General features: G+C 30.0%; 3 protein-coding genes across 3 annotated transcripts; 2 read left to right on the forward strand and 1 right to left on the reverse strand.

The window, feature by feature from the left end:
* Positions 1-310: 310 nt before the first annotated feature.
* Positions 311-2140, forward strand: LOC145000391 (small ribosomal subunit protein uS2-like). The gene is made up of 5 exons (XM_078959648.1): positions 311-540; positions 883-1145; positions 1231-1428; positions 1524-1746; positions 1893-2140. The coding sequence occupies exons 1-5, from the start codon at positions 402-404 to the stop codon at positions 1979-1981; spliced, it is 912 nt and encodes a 303-aa protein (XP_078815774.1). The 5' UTR covers positions 311-401; the 3' UTR covers positions 1982-2140.
* Positions 2141-4371: 2231 nt separating this feature from the next.
* Positions 4372-6962, reverse strand: PDIL5-2 (PDI-like 5-2). Its single transcript, XM_078959751.1, has 5 exons — positions 6656-6962; positions 5826-5929; positions 5322-5692; positions 4939-5246; positions 4372-4841 (listed from the first exon to the last, which is right to left on the reverse strand). The coding sequence occupies exons 1-5, from the start codon at positions 6854-6856 to the stop codon at positions 4533-4535; spliced, it is 1293 nt and encodes a 430-aa protein (XP_078815877.1). The 5' UTR covers positions 6857-6962; the 3' UTR covers positions 4372-4532.
* Positions 6963-11357: 4395 nt separating this feature from the next.
* LOC145048099 (uncharacterized) lies at positions 11358-12451 on the forward strand. The gene is made up of 3 exons (XM_078996517.1): positions 11358-11494; positions 11645-11752; positions 12300-12451. The coding sequence occupies exons 1-3, from the start codon at positions 11363-11365 to the stop codon at positions 12384-12386; spliced, it is 327 nt and encodes a 108-aa protein (XP_078852643.1). The 5' UTR covers positions 11358-11362; the 3' UTR covers positions 12387-12451.
* The last annotated feature ends 6401 nt before the right edge of the window (positions 12452-18852 follow it).

The raw sequence follows: 18852 nt of genomic DNA on the forward strand, positions 1-18852 counted from the left end.
TTTGTATGCTTCTTTTGTTTTCTAATCCATGCCCATAATTCATAGAATTTAAACGGATTATAATCTTTTAATTTAAACGAATATGACACGATTAATGATCAAATAAATGAAAGAAAAGACCAATGTATCATCATGTGTGTGCCTTAACCACTCGATAGTCGATACAAATGGTAGGAATGAGAGTAAGGGACTAAGGTTGTAACAAAACACAAACTTAAGGATCATATAATTAGAAGAAAAAAAGAGTTGGACACAAGGGCCATTTATGTAATTACAATATAACTTAAAATTTTATGATATTAGGTCACTCGCATGGTTTTTGCTTTATTTCCATCTGGGTCGTCTTCTATGCTATAAACCCTGCCCCCAAGAAACCCTAACTGCAGAACCCACAAGCGAACATGGCGGCGGCAAAGGGCCAGAATGATCTGACGATGAAGGAGCTTGACATACAAATGATGTTGTCTGCTGAAGTTCATCTCGGTACCAAGAACTGTGATTTCCAGATGGAACGATACGTTTTTAAGCGCCGCAACGACGGTATACGTCCTTTTGTTCTTATTTTCAATTTCATTCGCTTTTATTAATATGCACCAGTAAACATTATTGTTTTTGGTTTTGAACTTTGCTCCTCATGGTTGCAACATTCGTTTTAATCCGATCCATACTCAATTGCTATCAACATTTTGTTTTTTTCGATCAAAACCTACATCGATGATGTTTTTATGTAATTTAGGTTATCATCTCACATTTCTATTAGGTTCATTATTCATTGAAGGTTTCAGCCTTCATTAACAATCTATAATCGTAATAGCAATCTCAATTTTACGAAGAACTGAACAGATCTCAATTGTCGTTTACCATATTGTATGATTCTTTCAGGAATATACATCATTAATCTTGGGAAAACATGGGAAAAGCTTCAAATGGCAGCGAGGGTTATCGTTGGAATAGAGAATCCCCAGGATATCATTGTTCAATCTGCTAGACCATATGGTCAAAGGGCAGTGTTGAAGTTTGCTCAATACACCGGGGCACATGCCATTGCTGGACGCCATACTCCTGGTACCTTCACCAATCAGCTCCAGACCTCCTTCAGTGAACCCCGTCTCCTAATCCTTACTGATCCACGCACTGATCACCAGGTTTCTACAATGTTTACACCCTGTTTTTATCATATTGAAAAGTTCCTTTCAACTTCTGATTTGATAAATTCATGTGATTTTACAGCCCATCAAGGAGGCAGCACTTGGAAATATACCAACAATAGCCTTTTGTGATACTGATTCTCCAATGAGATATGTGGATATTGGTATCCCTGCTAACAACAAAGGAAAGCATAGCATTGGTTGTCTCTTCTGGCTTTTAGCAAGAATGGTTCTTCAAATGCGTGGGGTTATCAACCAGGGGCATAAATGGGATGTCATGGTATGTAACTATGTGTAATAACAATTAACAGTTTTTTTCATTTGTTAATTTAAGACCAACTAAATGTAAATGAATGGTGAAATTTGTTATTGCAGGTGGATCTGTTTTTCTACAGGGAACCAGAGGAGGCAAAGGAAAAGGAAGATGATGAAGTAGCTTTAACCACTGACTACCCAGACTATGGTGGTGGTGCTGGTGGTGCACTTGGCGGTTTTGGTGATCAATGGTCTGCTCAAATCCCTGATGCTCAATGGGCTCCCGACATGCCACCACCCATTGCCGCTGCCCCTGTAGCTGGAAACGGGTGGACTGCTGATGGTAAGAGAGCAGCAACTTTTCTTTTTCTTTGCCAAAAATTTAAATATTTTTTTTTTGGCTTTGTTGAGTCTTGTTGTCATGTGTAAAAGACATAAATGCCCTTGTGATTGATATTCTAATTTTGATTTTTGTGTTGTTGGTTTCAGCTCCGGTTGCTGGTGGTGAGGGATGGGAATCTGTGGCGGCTCCTGTAGTAGCTCCGGTTGAAAGTGTTGCTGCATCTGGCTGGGAATGAAATTTTTCTCGTTTTGAAATTCATATTTTAGGTTATGGTATTTGTTGAGGAACTTTTGATGAAATAGGTTAATCATCTTCTGGATTTTGGTTTATCCATCTCTTTTTTATTATTTAAACTGAAAAACCAAGTTATTTTATTTAATTTTTCAGTTGCTCACGTTTTGGTTGGTATTTTGAGGTCTTTTTTAATGGTTGTTATAAGCCGTATATGACTATATGTGTTATTTAATATTAGTAAATACAAAATATATTTAAAAAAAAAAATACGAAGAAGTAAAAAGGTAACAATCTTTCAATTACATCCTGTTCCGAGTTTATCAAAATGAAAGAAAAGAAAAGAAAGTCACAAAAGAAAGGAAAAGAAAACAATTTTTTTTTTGTGTTCTCGAGTTGGAGAGAAGTTAAAGAAAAATTAATCATTTTTTTTCTTTTCTTCCGGAAGAAAAGATAGGAGGGAAAGTGATTATTTTATTTTTCTCCACTTCCTTCCAGTTTTTCTTTTAATGAAACTCGGGAACACAAATTTCTTTCATTTTCTTTTCATTTCCACTCGTTTCCTTTCCTTTCTCTCGTTAAGTTGAACTCGGGAACTGGGTGTTAGTATGAATCATCTAATGCACATCTAAAACATATTACTCATCTTCCGAATAAGTTTTATTATCCAATTTTAATCCTCCAAACATCAATCTAATCAATCTTTTATTTATGTTTTGACATATTTTTTTTGTTTTTATTTTCTTTATTTTTTTTGTTTTTTGTTTTTTGTTTATTATTATTATTATTATTATTATTATTATTATTATTATTATTTCGATATCCATATAAATTTCGGACAACATTATAAATTCGGCCGATATTATAAAATTCGAACGACAATATAAAATGAAACAAAAGTAAAGTTTGTTTTCAATCCACATAACGCACCACGCAAATATAATACCAAACCAATTAATATATCAATGATAAATAAAAACAAACTTTGCTTTTATTCCGTTTTATATTGTCGTTTGAATTTTATTATGTCGTTCAAATTTATAATGTCGTTTGAATTTTAAAATTTCCTCCGAATTTTAAAATGTTGTCCGACTTTTATACGGTTATCGAATAATAATAATAATAATAATAATAAATTAAAAAAAAACAACAAAAGACAAAAAGTCACATCGAATGAGGGGTACTTATAGCATTAGTCTTTAGAAGTGTGCTGAAAAACTGAGACCAATCAAATAACAAAAGATAATACCGTAAAACCAAACTGAATCATATTCATAAGACAATCTACTTTTCATAATATTCTAACTTGAGATAATCTTTAGGCTCTTTCTTGTTTCCAATGAGCTCAAGCTAGTTGCTTTCTTAGATATAAATTTTTATTTGTTATTTTTACTGGTTTCTGCAAACAGCAAGCTAAAGACAAAAAATCCAAAAAAAACATAATCAAACAAAAAAAGATTGGATGTTACTATATATTGGCCTAGGTTTTAATAGGTTTAATCACTTAATGTCATGGAAATAGATAACAAACTGTTTTTTTACCAGATTTAGGTCCCGTTTAATTGTTGCTGTTAGGAAAAATGCTATTTGGAAAACTTTTCTGACTAGGAAAAAAAACATGATGTTTGATTATATATATATAATTGAATGTGCTGAATGATGAAAAATGATCATATTATCCTGTTGTTCTATATTGTGATAGATGAAGTTGCTGAATAATTATAAAAACATATAAATTGTCACACAAAATCAAATTACACATAATAATAAAAATTCAACATGTATCTTCTTTTTTATGCAAATCAAGATTACTGATAAAATTTAAAAAAAAAAAAAAAAAGTTCTACAACTAAAATAAAATATAAAGATATCAACTTTTTCTGTTACAAATTAAGAGAGAAAAGGCATTGATGGAGTAGAAAGGAAAAAAGAAGAGGATGAAAGGTATGTCTTTGTTTTTGTTTTTTTTTTTTTTTGTTAGGTAGTTGTTCAAAGTTTCATTCGGTCCATAAAAACATGATTTTGGAGCTTTTTGAAAAAAAAAACATATTTTACTGAGAAATATCCATTTTTTTGTACAGATCAAATGGTCTTTCCAGCTCATTCAACCAGAAAGATTTGTTCGAATCTGAAAAAATGTCTATGACCTCGGTCATTTACCATGCTTAGTAAGAAACATATAAAAATACTATGAGAGCAAAACCCAATAAAAGGCCTTCAAACAGCTCCTAAAGACAATTAAAATAATAACATTTTTTAAACTCAAAGTTCCACTTGGTTACCTTACATCTTTTTAAAACAACAGCTTTTGCGGAAAAACAAATAATTTGTTACCAACTTATGAGTTTAACCCATGTTAATAGGATGGTATGTATATAAAACCTCACTTCCAGCTATTTTCAAATAATGACATGAATTGCTTCTATTTTAGATAACTTAAAACTGTAGCATCATAAAATCTACCAACCAACAAATAGTTGAAAATCAAAAGTCAAAACAAATACAGAAAAGTTCTCATAAACACTTCCAAAAACAAATCCTATTGCTCCTATCATCTAATCTTCCTTGTCATAAGACGCACGTTCATCTCTGCTATCAGCAACAGCAGCTGCAGCAGCAAGTTCAGATCGGTCCCGACCACCAACCACCAGCGGTTCTTCTTTTCCAATGGTTGCAATAAGAAATATCACAGCAACCAAAAACACAAGGATGTACACAGTCCTCATTCCAAGAAGTGAAATTATATACCCAAAAAACGAAGGCCCAAATGTCTTCTCAATGGTTTTCCCCTCTTTATATCTTTCAAGAAACAGTGTGATTTGTGATCCTTGATCCTCACTCTCAATCTTTTCTGAACCAATTACCTGATTCATAATTTCATATTCGTAACAATCAACACAACATCAAAATATGGAATAGTCAGACAGGAATCATAATTTATAAAAAATGTCGGAAACTTACTGAGAAATATATTTCATTTCCATCCCAAACCACCATTTTGGGCAATGAAGTTTTCCTATCAACTTCAAATGCCTCAGCAAACTCTTGCCATTGGTTAAAACTCACATATGCAAATACAAATTCACGATTTGCAGATGCAGCACCTCTCAGTAACTTTATAAATTGCTTTGATTCATAATGCTTCTCATCCTCAAAAATTGTCAAAACTATTTTCCTCTTATCATCTTTCAACAGCTTTAAACTCTCTGGACTGATTGGTAGGGTTAATGGCAAAAGACTCTGTTGAATAAACTCTTCCACAAACTTATCTGTTGTGCATGTTATGTTTGATTATAAATTTTATCATGATTAAAATACACAATGCAATTTGAAACTTAACTAACCTTCAAATGGACCATAAAAGACGTTTTGTTCATTGAAGCTTGGATGAAGAGCTACCAAAGCAGGTGCTTTATCAAATTCATATAAGTCCATGGCTTTCTCTGAGAAATCTTTTGCTACAGAAAACCATGCCTTTTTCTTGAATTTAATCGCCACTTTTGATAATGCTGACTCATCAACATCAAACCCTATGAATATAGGGAAAAATGTTCCAGCTGCTTCAACAAACTCAGCAACACCAGAATCGGATTCAAGAAGAGTAACATCAGGAGCAACAAATTTCTTCAAGTATCGAACTAATTTGTCTGCTTTTCTTGGGCCATAGTAGTCAGTGGGAACTCCATTCATAAAAATCTTTAAGGTGGGGTACCCACTGTATTATAATTACATTACAACAAATGAAATGAGTGTTTTAGATACATCTTCTAGTAATTTTGGAGCTCATAAAGAAACAGATTGAATATTTGTTGTTTATTGGAAAAAAAAAATGAAGACATGGAACATACTCTATTTCATATTTTGTAGCAAGACGTGAATACTTTTCAGCATCTATTTTTGCAATCGCAATGGGCTTCTTCAATCCAGAAAGCATAGGAGCAGCTTTATCTAACTGAAATGAAACAGTAACAGTTTCTCAGCTTTCATCACATGGTATACAATAAGTCTCTTTCTCTATTAAGTTGTTCTTTCTGAATTAAGTAAAAAAGAAACACCCATATAGATTATAGACTGATTAAGGAACAATCAAACATAGATAACTGGTTGGTTGTCTGCACATGATTAAAGTAAACTTTCAAGATTCCGTATTTTGTTCATTGTAGCCTAGAGTCTTGAAATGATTTCGGTTTAGAAGGCTTTAAGTTCCATTAAAGATGGTTCTTGACTTCTTGTCTCATCTTTGTCTGTTTTATAAAGTTGAAGTTATTAACTGTCTATGTTCAAATTGATTTCAAGCATCTAAAAAACGCTTAAGAGTAAATAACACTAGGGATGTTTTATGTGCACACTATTTAGTTTCCTCTGAGTTTACTGAAACTTTTTGTGCATAATATTTTCTCAAGTTTTTGGCTTCATGTATCAGTGTTCATCATGATCATCATCAACCTTCAATTGATTCATTATTTTTAACAATAAGCATAGTATCGATAAGACCTTTCATCCCAGGGACCTCTTGCTAAGTGAGGAGTAAGATCACCTGGGGATTAGCACATAAACACGATAACCTATTATCAGTAATTTACTACCGAATTACAAATCCCTTTTCAGTAAATAAGAGAAGATGCTGAAATCTGAACACACATAATATATAGAAACGCAATATGCAAATAAGACCTACCTCAGGACTAAGACGTTTGCAGTGGCCACACCATGGGGCATAAAAATCAACGAAGATGAAGTCGAAGGATGAAATTGCGGCATCGAAGTTGGACTCATCAAGAACCAACACCTTACCATCTAGCTTAAACTCGTGGGAAGAGATCGAAGGGAGAAGAAACGAGACAATGGAAAGTGATAGTATGAAGAAGACGGATGACATCTTTGAAGAATTCCCAGAAACAAAACAATGGAATCTAAAACTACTCCAGTCTCCAAAACCAAACCATGGATCGGGACTTTGTCATCAGAATAACCTTTTTACTCAAAAATCGTCCCTCGACTATTGGCTAAACTGCAGATCTAGTTTATCACATATTTTTGCACATTTGATCTAATTACTGATGTTATATCATTTTGGTCCCTAACGGCTGCCACTAGCGTCATTCGTATTCCTATAAAAATTAAAAGATAAAACTACAAATTTGGTCCTTGTGGTTTGTAAATTTTTTTGGATAGAATCCAAAAGGTTTCAGGTTTGCATAAAAGGTCCAAAATCAAGGTTTTTTTTGGGGTTTTAGTCCTAAACTTAGGAAATTTTTGTATTTTTGGTCCATAGGGCACTTGAATTGACTGTTTTGCCATTTAAATTTCTTTTTTGTATTTTTTATATTTTCCTATATATATCTCTCTCTCTCTCTAAACATAAACACGTCTACAACTCCAAATACACACACACACAAGGAACTCGAACACATACCAACATCAAACCCATCACAGAATCCATAATAAAAATGAAGCGTAAACATTGATTACTATAAAAAATAGCTCCAGTCTTTCAAAATTAGTATCGATGCTCCATCAAAACTTCATCTCAAATCAAAAACAGAATTATTTAACATACTAATTCAATCAAAAAATCGTTTAACATATTTAACCCACAACAATCCAACACAAATATCATCCGAACACAGAATCAACTGAAATCTGGAAAAACCCAAGAACACTTCGATCGTATTATCATATAGGGTTTGGGAAATCAGGTTTGTTCTATGTACTCTAGCTTGGGGAGATGGAATTGATCTTGAAATTGGGAAGGTAAGATGAGCAGGAGAAAGATGAGTTGATGCATATTAATTGGGAACTGAGGATGAAAGCGAGTCGATGTGCTTCTTTCATCATGTGCGTGAGTGTGTGAGGGGTGGAGGGTTCCATTGACGATGGGTATAAATATGGGGTTGTAGTGGTTGTGGTGAAATTAGGATGTTGAACCAAACTCCGGCGAGGCCGTCGTTTCCTTCGGTGAGGTCGTTGTTTACTCCAACGAGTCTCCGGCAGCTCCCGAGCTTACATGGGATTTTTCTGATGAGTCTGATGGAGATTAAAATCAAATCTTGGAGGTTTTCAAGGTTGCCAATGGAAAACAAGATTGGGATGAGAAGTTCTTCGGGTGGAAGGGGTGGTGTGTGTGTGTGTGAGAAAGAGAGAGAGAGAGAGAGAGAAAGAGAGAGAGAGAGAAAGAGAGAGAGAGAGTAAAGGTAAGTGGGTGGGGGATAATTACTTTCTTTTCTTTTTATTTTTAAATTTAAATAGTATTTTAATAATTAAAAAAATACAAAAAGGAAAATAAAAGGGCATAACCGTCTTTTTATGTTTTTTTGGACCAAAAAACCAAAAACAACCTTGATTTTGAACCCTTTGTGCAAGCTGGAAATCTTTTGGACCCTATCCAAAGATTTTTGCAAACCACAAGGACCAAATTTGCAGTTTTGTCAAATTAAAAAGGAGTGTTATAAATTTTTTGATAAGGCTTTGATTAATCTTGTTGTCCCTGGGTGCTACCCGACTTTTATATAAGAGGAAATTACAAATTTAATCAAATACATTAATTATTTTGTGGAAAATAGTAAAAAAAACTCAAATTACAGAAATAGCCCTTAAAATCACGATTTCGTGGGATCTAGTATAAAAACATTTTTTTTTCTCTTCATTTTCACTCTCTTTCTTGGAGAAACTCTCTCTGCGATCTCCTTAGAGCTATCATGGATGATATCATGGACGATTTCCTTAGAGATGTTTTAAACAAAATTTTCAAAAAAATAACAGCAAAAATGATAATTTATTGAAAAAATTTATATATAATAAGGTTGTTTTGTAGTCAAACCTATCAATTTCACCTCGTTCAAAAAAAAGCCTATCAATTTCATAGTCAAAATAAAAAAAAATAAAAAAAAACGAAAAAAAAATTCACAAAATCGCAGTTCAAAAGAAGACGAAATCATAGTCCATTTGCGATTTTAGGTTGAAAAATGGGTATATATACGATGAAAAAAACCAACTGCGAACGTACAAATGGATAAAGCACATCTATGCTTTAGCCACTTGTACGTTCGCAGATGACATGACGAAATTTCAGATGGATATACTCATCTACGATTTTAGTGGTTAAAAATGTAATTTTGGTTTTTTTGGCTATTTTCCACAAAGTAACTAGTGTATTTGGCTAAATTTGCAATTTTCTCTTTAGATAATATCTAACAATTAATCCCCATCTGGACAATGAGAGAAATTGTAGAAGCTGGTAATTTTTTTTTTAACTTTTTGAAGAATATTATATATTTCAATGGAAACTATTTGAAAATAATTAGTATTATATTAATTATATTAACCTATATTGTTATGATATTAGTGATATTTATTAATTTTTTTTATGATATTAGTCATATATATATATATATATATATATATATATATATATATATATATATATATATATATATATATTAATTTAACGACGTCTATTCGTATTTAGGGTCTCCGGCTAATCGCTGACTAATCTTTACTCGCTAGTCGACCGATTTAGTACCGCCTAACGACTTTTATAAACTTGAAAAAGGGTTATATAATTTGTTGATTTGATGTTTGGCACGTAGGCTTAATCACAAAACTTGAAAGAGCGTAACAATAATTGTTTGGCAGTTTAAAATTATGAACTAATTTTTAATTTAATATTAGGAAAAAACCAAATATTATACTTTTGTATGAATATGAGTGTGGCTGTAAACGAATTGAACGTTCGACGAATCGTTCATGAACTGTTCGGAGGGAAGTGCGTTTATGTTCGTTTATTTAATAAATGAACGAACATGAACAAAAATTATCGTTCGTTTAATTAAATGAACGAACATGAACAATGGTCTCGTTCGTTCATTTATGTTCGTGAACGTTCGTTTATGATGTTCGTTTACGTTTGTTTATGTTCGTTCATTTAAGTTTATTTATATTCATCTATATTCAATTATTTTTTATTATATTGCTATATTATATGTTCATTTATGTTCATATAAAAAGAAAAGAAAAAAGAAAAAGAAAAACTCGTTTTATAAGTCGGCGTGTAATTAAAAATTTTATCCTTTTAGAACGACTAAACATATTTCCAATTACAAGAAAAGTTTATGAGAAACAATACAATATTTATTTATATAAAATAATGAAATTAATCTAAATTCATTTATATTTCTTTTTCTAGCCTGAACAAACATTAAAATCATTACTAATAATTATACAATTAATGTTTTATTTATATAAATGAAATATGACCGGTTGACGTTTTAATTTTTGGATGAGTTTGAAGAAAACACATATGTGTGGATCTTACAGGAGTATCTTCTCTCGTGGGCTTGAGGGCTAAAGGTTTCACAGTAGGGCAGACTACTTTAAAAGCTGCTACAAACAAAATCACCAAACATGAGAAATCATGCATGGAAAATCAACATGTGTTCATACTATTTGCGTTTGATATGTTTGGTTTCCTCGCGTCGGATACGGTGAAACTTCTTAATAGAGTACAATAGATCATGTATAACAATATTATATCCCCTAAATCTATGGATGTAGTTTTCAAAAAATTAGTTTTACCATACAAAAAGGCTTAGCGACGCAGCTTGTTGCCCATTTGTCATCTCACTCGTTGTACGATGATAATTAAATACCATTGCATTTATATAATAATTTTTTTTGGAAACGACAAATGAGTTAACGGAGCCTACACATACTTTTAAACTTGCACCCCAGGTTAGAGCTCCGCAAAACGGGCAAACCTAGTCCCTGACGAGATTTCCGGAGAAAATTCTCCCACAAGGAGCAATTAAAGAGGATTTATGGAGTCCCAACTATGAATAGGGAAAATATATAATCATTTGATATAGAAAAAAAGCCACCAAATATGAATATTGAATGTTTAAATAATCTGTGTATAAAACTTTTCCAATTATTTTTTTAATTTAATTTTAATAATAGTTTATTTTATTAAGTGATTGAATGAATTAAATAGTTTGATTGATTTAAATGGAGATGGAAATCATAAACGAGTCCCATGCGAAATTTTAAATAAAAAAGGGGTACAAAAGTAAAAGAAGAGTACTCGTAATAGTATCCTTTATGTTTCTACACGAGAAAACACAAATAGGAATTATTGTTCCAATCATTAGACATATTAACTGTTAAAGAGTTATCCCTTTGCGAAAATAAACGTTTTTTTTAGGTTTGTTCTTATATGCATGTCACATGACTTTTATATGACGGTCGATTATATATTTGTTATTATTATTTTTCATTCCATAACATGTAACATGTTTAAATTGCTCTCACAAAAGGGTCAGGTTATATATAAGTATTATATATATGTAATACGTAAAGAAGTAAGGAGTATATGAATGTGATGCAACAAATGTCATATACTAAAGCTGATAAGCTTAAGACAAAAGTCGAAGTCAAAAAATTGACATGGCAGGAAAAAAAGAAAGTTGCAGACGAAGAAGAAGCAGCCATTACAGAACTCATCAAAGAGCATACAAGATGGGTACGACTGTATTAATGGATTTTATATATATATATATATATATATATATATATATATATATATATATATATATATATATATATATATATATATATGTTGTATTATATATACTACAATCAATATTTGTATTGTAATATGTGTTTTTGGCAGACCACTATGATTGAACATATGGACAACCAACAGATGAAATTGTATCTGAAAGAAAGATCAGAGAGTTTGAAGACTCTCAAGATTGAAAAGCTTGAACCCATCAAAAGGGTAAGAAATTTTATTCCCAGGATAATTGGTAAAAGTTTAACATGTTTGGTGAGCGACCTTGGTTCGAAAATTTCCTAGGAAATCCTTCGAAGTTTTGAGATACTTACTAGGAACCAATTTAAGGGAAACACTTCTAACGTAAATGTGAAGCTCTTTGGCACACTTGAAAAAAATAATATGATTTCTTTATAATAATAAAACAGTAATAAAAAAAACTACCAAAGAATTCATCAATATTTCCTTCTTATTACCGATGAACTTCTAAGGAAATGCCAGAAAGACGTCTTCATTGGAAGTTCCTTGGTAATGAGTAGAAAATAACGAGAAACTTCTGGTCTAAGGAAATTTTTGTTGAAAACTCCACATTTTTCTAGAAGTGAACATAATTTTATGTGTTATTATAAGGTGGTTGTTGCACTAGTTGTTGGTATGAGTTAAGGATTTACATTATAATATCATTTATAGTTACATGGCTTAAATCATGAATAAATAGTTGAAAGAAAATAATATAAGTTAGAGTTCTTATGAGGTTTTGATGATTTTGCAGGTGAAAAAGGTTCAGAAATGCATGAATGCTAAGAGCAGCGGAATCATGTCAACAGTATGGAAATTCCATAAAAAAGAGAACAAGTGATATGAACAAAAACAATTGGTTAATCACTTATGTTATATCGGTTAACAACTTTAATTTTTAATGTATTAGCCATGTACCTTGGTGGATCTTTTAAGTGGTATTAAATGGTAGAATATCTTATTTAGTAAAGAAAATCACATTCTTCATGATTTCATTTGTAATTTATTTAAAGAGACATGAACTCCTTGGTAATTAGTCATTATGGGTTTTAACTTTTCAATAAGGATTTTGTAATGGGGATAGTATGGATCTTAAAATGGAATTTAAAAAAAAAAACAAAAAAACTTTTATTGTGATTGCTCTTAAAAAAGAAAAAAAGAAAAAAAAAATTGACAACATGATAATATTACAAGCAGTTTTTGATTTTCAGAATTATGATGTAACGCTTAGTCCAGATATTATTCATTTCTCTATATTTTGAGGTTTTGGGCTAGAACTCATGACATTCCATTGATGACCATGGGGGTAACCCATGACATTCCATTGATGACCATGGAGGGAGTCCATAACAATATGTATGTATATGTATGAGCATGACAATATGTGATTATATAATTTGTGTGATTGGGAAGCTCACTAAGCTTGTGCTTACAATTTATTTGAATGTTTCAGGTACTTCTATTGATAAGGGCAATGACCCGACTTGATGACGAGACATGTATTCTTCGATGTTTTCACATTTAGCTCTTTGTACTCCGAGTTTCAAAATAACATGGATATGTATTAGGATTTTTGTATTTTCTATGGTTGATGTTATGAAATTAAAAGTTTAAAATTTTTATGAAAATTTGGGATGTTACATATGATTTTGAAATATTACAAATTGAGAAATTTTTTTATAGATTAGATATACGATTTTTTTTTTTTTTGATTTTTTATCCTTTACTTTTTTTGGCAATTTTTGCAGATATCATCTGTCATTTTCATAATTGAAAATTTTTCTCGATAATTGGGGATATTAGTACGGATTGGTGCTTAAATGATGATACTTATTACAGATAGTATGGATGGGTGCTTAAATGATGATATTAGTACGGATATTATTATGGGTTTTCTAAGTTGAAATTTAAGAGACGGAACAAAACAGAAATTACAAAATTATTATTTCAATAAAGATGTTTTGGGCCATATCCCTACTTTGTAAATTATAAATCTACTTCGTAAATTATAAATCTAGAAAGTTTACTCTAGATTGTGTTTTAATATGGATCAGGTCAAAACATACAGTAGATATTTGATAGGTTATCGATTTAGAACATTTTAAATTTTATAGAGTTCAATGGATTGTCATATCATATTTTTGCAATCAATATAATTTTATTATTTATTTATTTTTCTATAATGTAGTGAACTCTACAAAGTTCAATAGAATATTACTAAAAAAGTATTTTATAATATATATTTAATTTTTTTTTCATTGAAAAGTTCAATGACTGTGAACTCCAAATCTATTGAATGTCAATGTGACATCTCATAATTATAAAGTTTCATTAACTAAATGATTCAATTCTCCCATTAAACTCATCATTATAGATGCTTTTATAACTAATTATATATTGACACGTTGAAGTGAAATGTTAAAAATGATAAATATGCTTCACAAAGGAGAAGGAATCGGTAAGTAATGACGTGGCCACAAATACATAAGCCTATGTGAATTTAAACACGATCACTTCAAATTCAAGTTATTTGCTTTTGTAAAGTGTTTAATACTTTAAGTTTTAGTAATGTATGATTCTATATGTTTTTCTTTTTTGACCAATTATGAAGGATATGTTGTTTGTATGACAAGATAATAATTATGTTGGTAGGAATTGCATAAAAATTTTGAAAATATATACTAAAAAAACGTGGCATTAAATTAGTTGAAGGTGTAGAGTATGTAGACAGAAGATATGTCTAGGGGTCTAAAGTTGATAATAAAGTGAAAAGTCAAAAATTACGTTGACCACATATTACATAACATTAATATGGTATATGGGTGTTTGAAAAACTTAAAAAAGGAGTTTTTGATTTATTATCCGTTTGATACTAAAAAAATGTTTGGGTAAAAAATAATTTATAGCTGTTGAGAACTTTTAATAAGTCAAAAAGTGATAAATGACATACTCCTTATTAAAAACTCATTATTTCACAAAATAAAATAAGTTATAAGTACAAAAATCATAAATTTTTGTAAATAAGCTTTGCCTAGATATGTAAAAGTTTCTAAAGTGTTGTTAGAGCATCTACTGTTTTTTTTATATATTTTTTTTGGTATGAATCATATCATTGTCAGTTTTTTCACCCACCCCTACAGTAAAAGAGTTATTCTTTATACTTTGACATACTAAACATATTTATAATGTTTTTTTTTTGTTTTGTTTATATTAATTAGCTAATTATAATTGATCAAATATATTTAGATCTCCCTACAATGGTTGAAAAGGTTCTATGTACTTGCTAGTTAAAGCTTTCTTGGAAAAGTTTGAGTGAAAAAGTTTCATAGAGCTTTTTTAAAATGGAATATATATATATATATATATATATATATATATATATATATATATATATATATATATATATATATATATATATATATATATATATATATATACTAGCCGTTACCCGCGCACAGCGGCGGGGACAAATAGCTTTTTTCAACGATATTTTTTTTAAAAAAAAATGTTATGTTCCAAAAGAAAGTTCATGTCGTGGGTGAGAGGAAGGGCAGTAGTCGTGATAGTGATTAGTTGAAGGCGGAAGGAAGCAGAGCGGCTGTGGTGGTGGTGGTTATACTGTCTTGGTTACTGGTTATGGTTCTTCGAGAGAGTGTGCGTATATTTCTTACTTTGAAGAGATTACGAAGATAAATATTATGAGATGACTTGTTACCAATGTGAGAGAAGAGATCCTCTATAAATTGTTGATATTGACCGCTTCAAATGGCTGAAGTGTTGAGATTGACGGGTTCAATTTGCAAATGAATTATTCTATTAATTTGATACCAGATTTTTAGGGGATAAATGATAGGGTTAAAGTTTTAATATTATTATATTATAAATGGGTTGTACTTCAAGCTTAATAGTTTGGACGTCTTAAAAAAATAATATTATTATATTCAATCTATTTATAGAAATAGTTAGATTTCTTTTATAAGTAGTAAAGATATATATATATATATATATATATATATATATATATATATATATATATATATATATATATATATATATATATATACTAGCCGTTTACCCGCGCAAAGCGGCGGTCGACAAATAGTTTGTTTCGACAATGAATTTCTTTTCGATGGAGAATGATTATTTTCAATTCAATCATTAGTTTGTTTTAGCAAAAATGTCATATTAAAAATAAAGAAAACTAATGAAATGACCAAATTATAGGATGTTGAGTATTTATTTGGATGAAAAAAAGATATGGTCAAAACCTTGGAAGAGAAGATTTTTAGGAGTTTGTTTAATTTTTAATATTATTTTATTAATGATTAGTTGTACAATTAGCTTAATGATTTGGACGTCTTAAAAAAATATTATTATTTTATTCAATCTATTTTTAGAAATAGTGGGATTTGTTTTATAAGATAGTAAAGATATAAACTCTTATTGTGATTGATCTTAAAAAACAATAAAATAAATCAAAAATAAATTTTGCTAGAAGCAGTTTTTGAGTTTTATATCAAATAGAGTTAAGGTTAGAATATATATATATATATATATATATATATATATATATATATATATATATATATATATATATATATATATATATATATATATATATATATATATATATATATATCCAAACTACATAGTTTGACTCAAGTATATTCTTCAGATTTATAATTCATTTTAAACTCATTATATCATACTATATTATAAATAAAATATTTTTTTATTTTATCATATTCATTTGAAACTTTCATGATTTTTAAAAATTATCTATAACAATATTGTAAATTAGTTAAGTAATATTAAATAAAAAAAAATAACACTCACCTAAACGTACAATTATAATTGTTTGGAAAATCCATTTGAATCATAAAGCAGCAAATATATACTCAATTATATTTTATAGAATGAACTCATTTTATAACGAAGTTTTGAATCATAAAAATACATATAAATAAACATTTTATATTACGTAACTTTAATGTATTTATGATTTTGAGATTTAACAAAAAGTTATTTAATAAAATCTTCTTTTTTTTTTATACCAAGTTACAAGATTATTAAAAAAATAGAATTATTGAACAATAAATTTTTTTGGATAACTTTTATTTAGTTAGTTTATTAATATGTTATTTAACAAAATAAAATTATTTACAAATAAAGAAAGAAGTTTGATTAAAATGGTTTTATCCCACATGTAAATGTAAATAGGATAATATCTCATCTTTTATAAATAGAAAAGACTATGAAATTACTAAAAGGACGAAGTCATGAGAATTTTCTTTGTTCTTGTCTTTATTGGATGTCGAGAGTATTTTTTAGTTATATTGACTTTGTTGTTAAGTTTCAAATTTTCAAAAATGATTTATGATAAGATTTTTTTGGTTCAAGTTGGGTTTTCAGTAAAAAAACTTATACAACTAGGTATATTTAGTTGAACCGTTTAGAGTTTGATTTAATATATGAGTCTTTTAGTTGAGTTGACCAAACTCGCTTTGGTTGGAGGTCGAGTTCGAGTAACTTATCGAGTATTTAGTGGAGTTAGCAGAGTTATACAACTAGTACAATTTTAAGTTCCAACCTTATAATAGATGAATCTTTTATTATATGTTCAACATAATGATAATATTTAAGATACGTTTTTTAATTTAGTATGAAATTATTATTCAATGAATAATAATAACTTAAATTTCTTTATATTTTAACTACATAATTTTATACAAGTGCAACTCGAAGTTTCAACCTTATATCTTTTAAAATAATTCAAAATAATGATAATATTTAAAATTATTTTTAGATTTATTATAAATATTTTATTTAATTGTTAATAACAATGATTAAAAATTATCATTTAACTATTAATAACAAAGATTTAGTTACTTTCGATATAAATTTTTTTGTCCCTATTTTAATTTGGTAATTTTATACTTACGCAACACACAGTCATTTGTCTAGTGTATCTTTCTAAACCGATCGATTTATGTCTTTTTTTATTGTGTCTATAAACTTAAAGTATATAACTCATAACCAATCGCTTAAGTTTGCCATCTTTTTTAAATATAAAGTAAATAGAGTAGAAGTAGAAAAATCATATACAAATTATTACATCAATGTTTTAAAAATACTTAGAAAAAAGTTTTTCCATCGAAATACAAAACGTTTTTATTTTAGAAACTTTGATATATTTTTTGCAATAAACGTAGTTAATCTTTTTATTCCACAACTTGATTCAATTCGTTTGTTCTCTTTTAAAACAAAGTCCGTTGAAAATGAAATTCATTATTTTTTAAAGCAATATAGTATTAAAAGGTTTTATATCTTAAGTTAAAGACAAAATTGCAAAAATGGTCCCTATGGTTGGCAAAATTTTGTATTTTTGGTCCAAAACAAAATGTTGGTGCACCACTGGTCCAAAATTGGATATTTCTATTGTTTTTGGTCCTATCTACTTGAAAAGACCATTATACCCTTATAATTTGTTTTTCCATTTTTTTATTATCTATTTTTATTCAAAAAAAAAAAAAAAAAAAAAAACTCACCCTCATCCTGTTCACTCTCTCTTACACACAGACACATATCTCTATTTCTCTCTCTAACTAAATCTTTATCTGGGTTCTTTAACTTCGTCTTCTTAAAAACACACACACACACACAAATGAACGAGTCCCACCACTATTTTCCATCACTACCTGCAAGCACGTCCATCTCCATGAAGAAATCACCGGACTCAAATGAACGAGTGCGGATGAATGGAACACGACGAGAAGAACGGAGGCAGAATCGATTGGGAGGAAGGGGAGTTCGATCCTCGTCCGATGGAGAAAAAGAAATACGAATGGGAACAGCCCCAATGTCGATCGATGGTCCAGTGGCCGAATTGACAAGTAGGGGCGAGCAAAACATGAGGTTGTTGCCTCTTATCGTTCACTGGGAAGAGAAATCGCCGCTTCTCGGTGTGGCTAGGGGTTTCAATGGGAAGGAGGCCAGAAAAGAGTTCAGACGAGAAGCACGAAGTCACACGTGGTTCGGTGGCGTTTGCTTTGACGGGAGAAGAAGATATATGCGAGAGGTAAGGTTGTTGTCTCAATGGCTCACCGAAGCACCACTACGGCCGATGTTCATGACAGATGACAAAGAAACATATCGAAAATCAAGGAAAAAAGGTAAGAATTTTTTTTTCCAACTTTGTTTTAATTAATAGCAATGGAAATGGGGAAAAGGGTGCCATTTTATTTGATTTCACAGGTAATCAACCACTCTAATGGTGTGTGTTCTTTCAGGTGATCAAAGATGAATGA

Source organism: Lactuca saligna, chromosome 1 (assembly GCF_052625555.1).
Source record: "Lactuca saligna cultivar CGN05327 chromosome 1, ASM5262555v1, whole genome shotgun sequence".
Classification (NCBI taxonomy): Eukaryota; Viridiplantae; Streptophyta; class Magnoliopsida; order Asterales; family Asteraceae; genus Lactuca; species Lactuca saligna.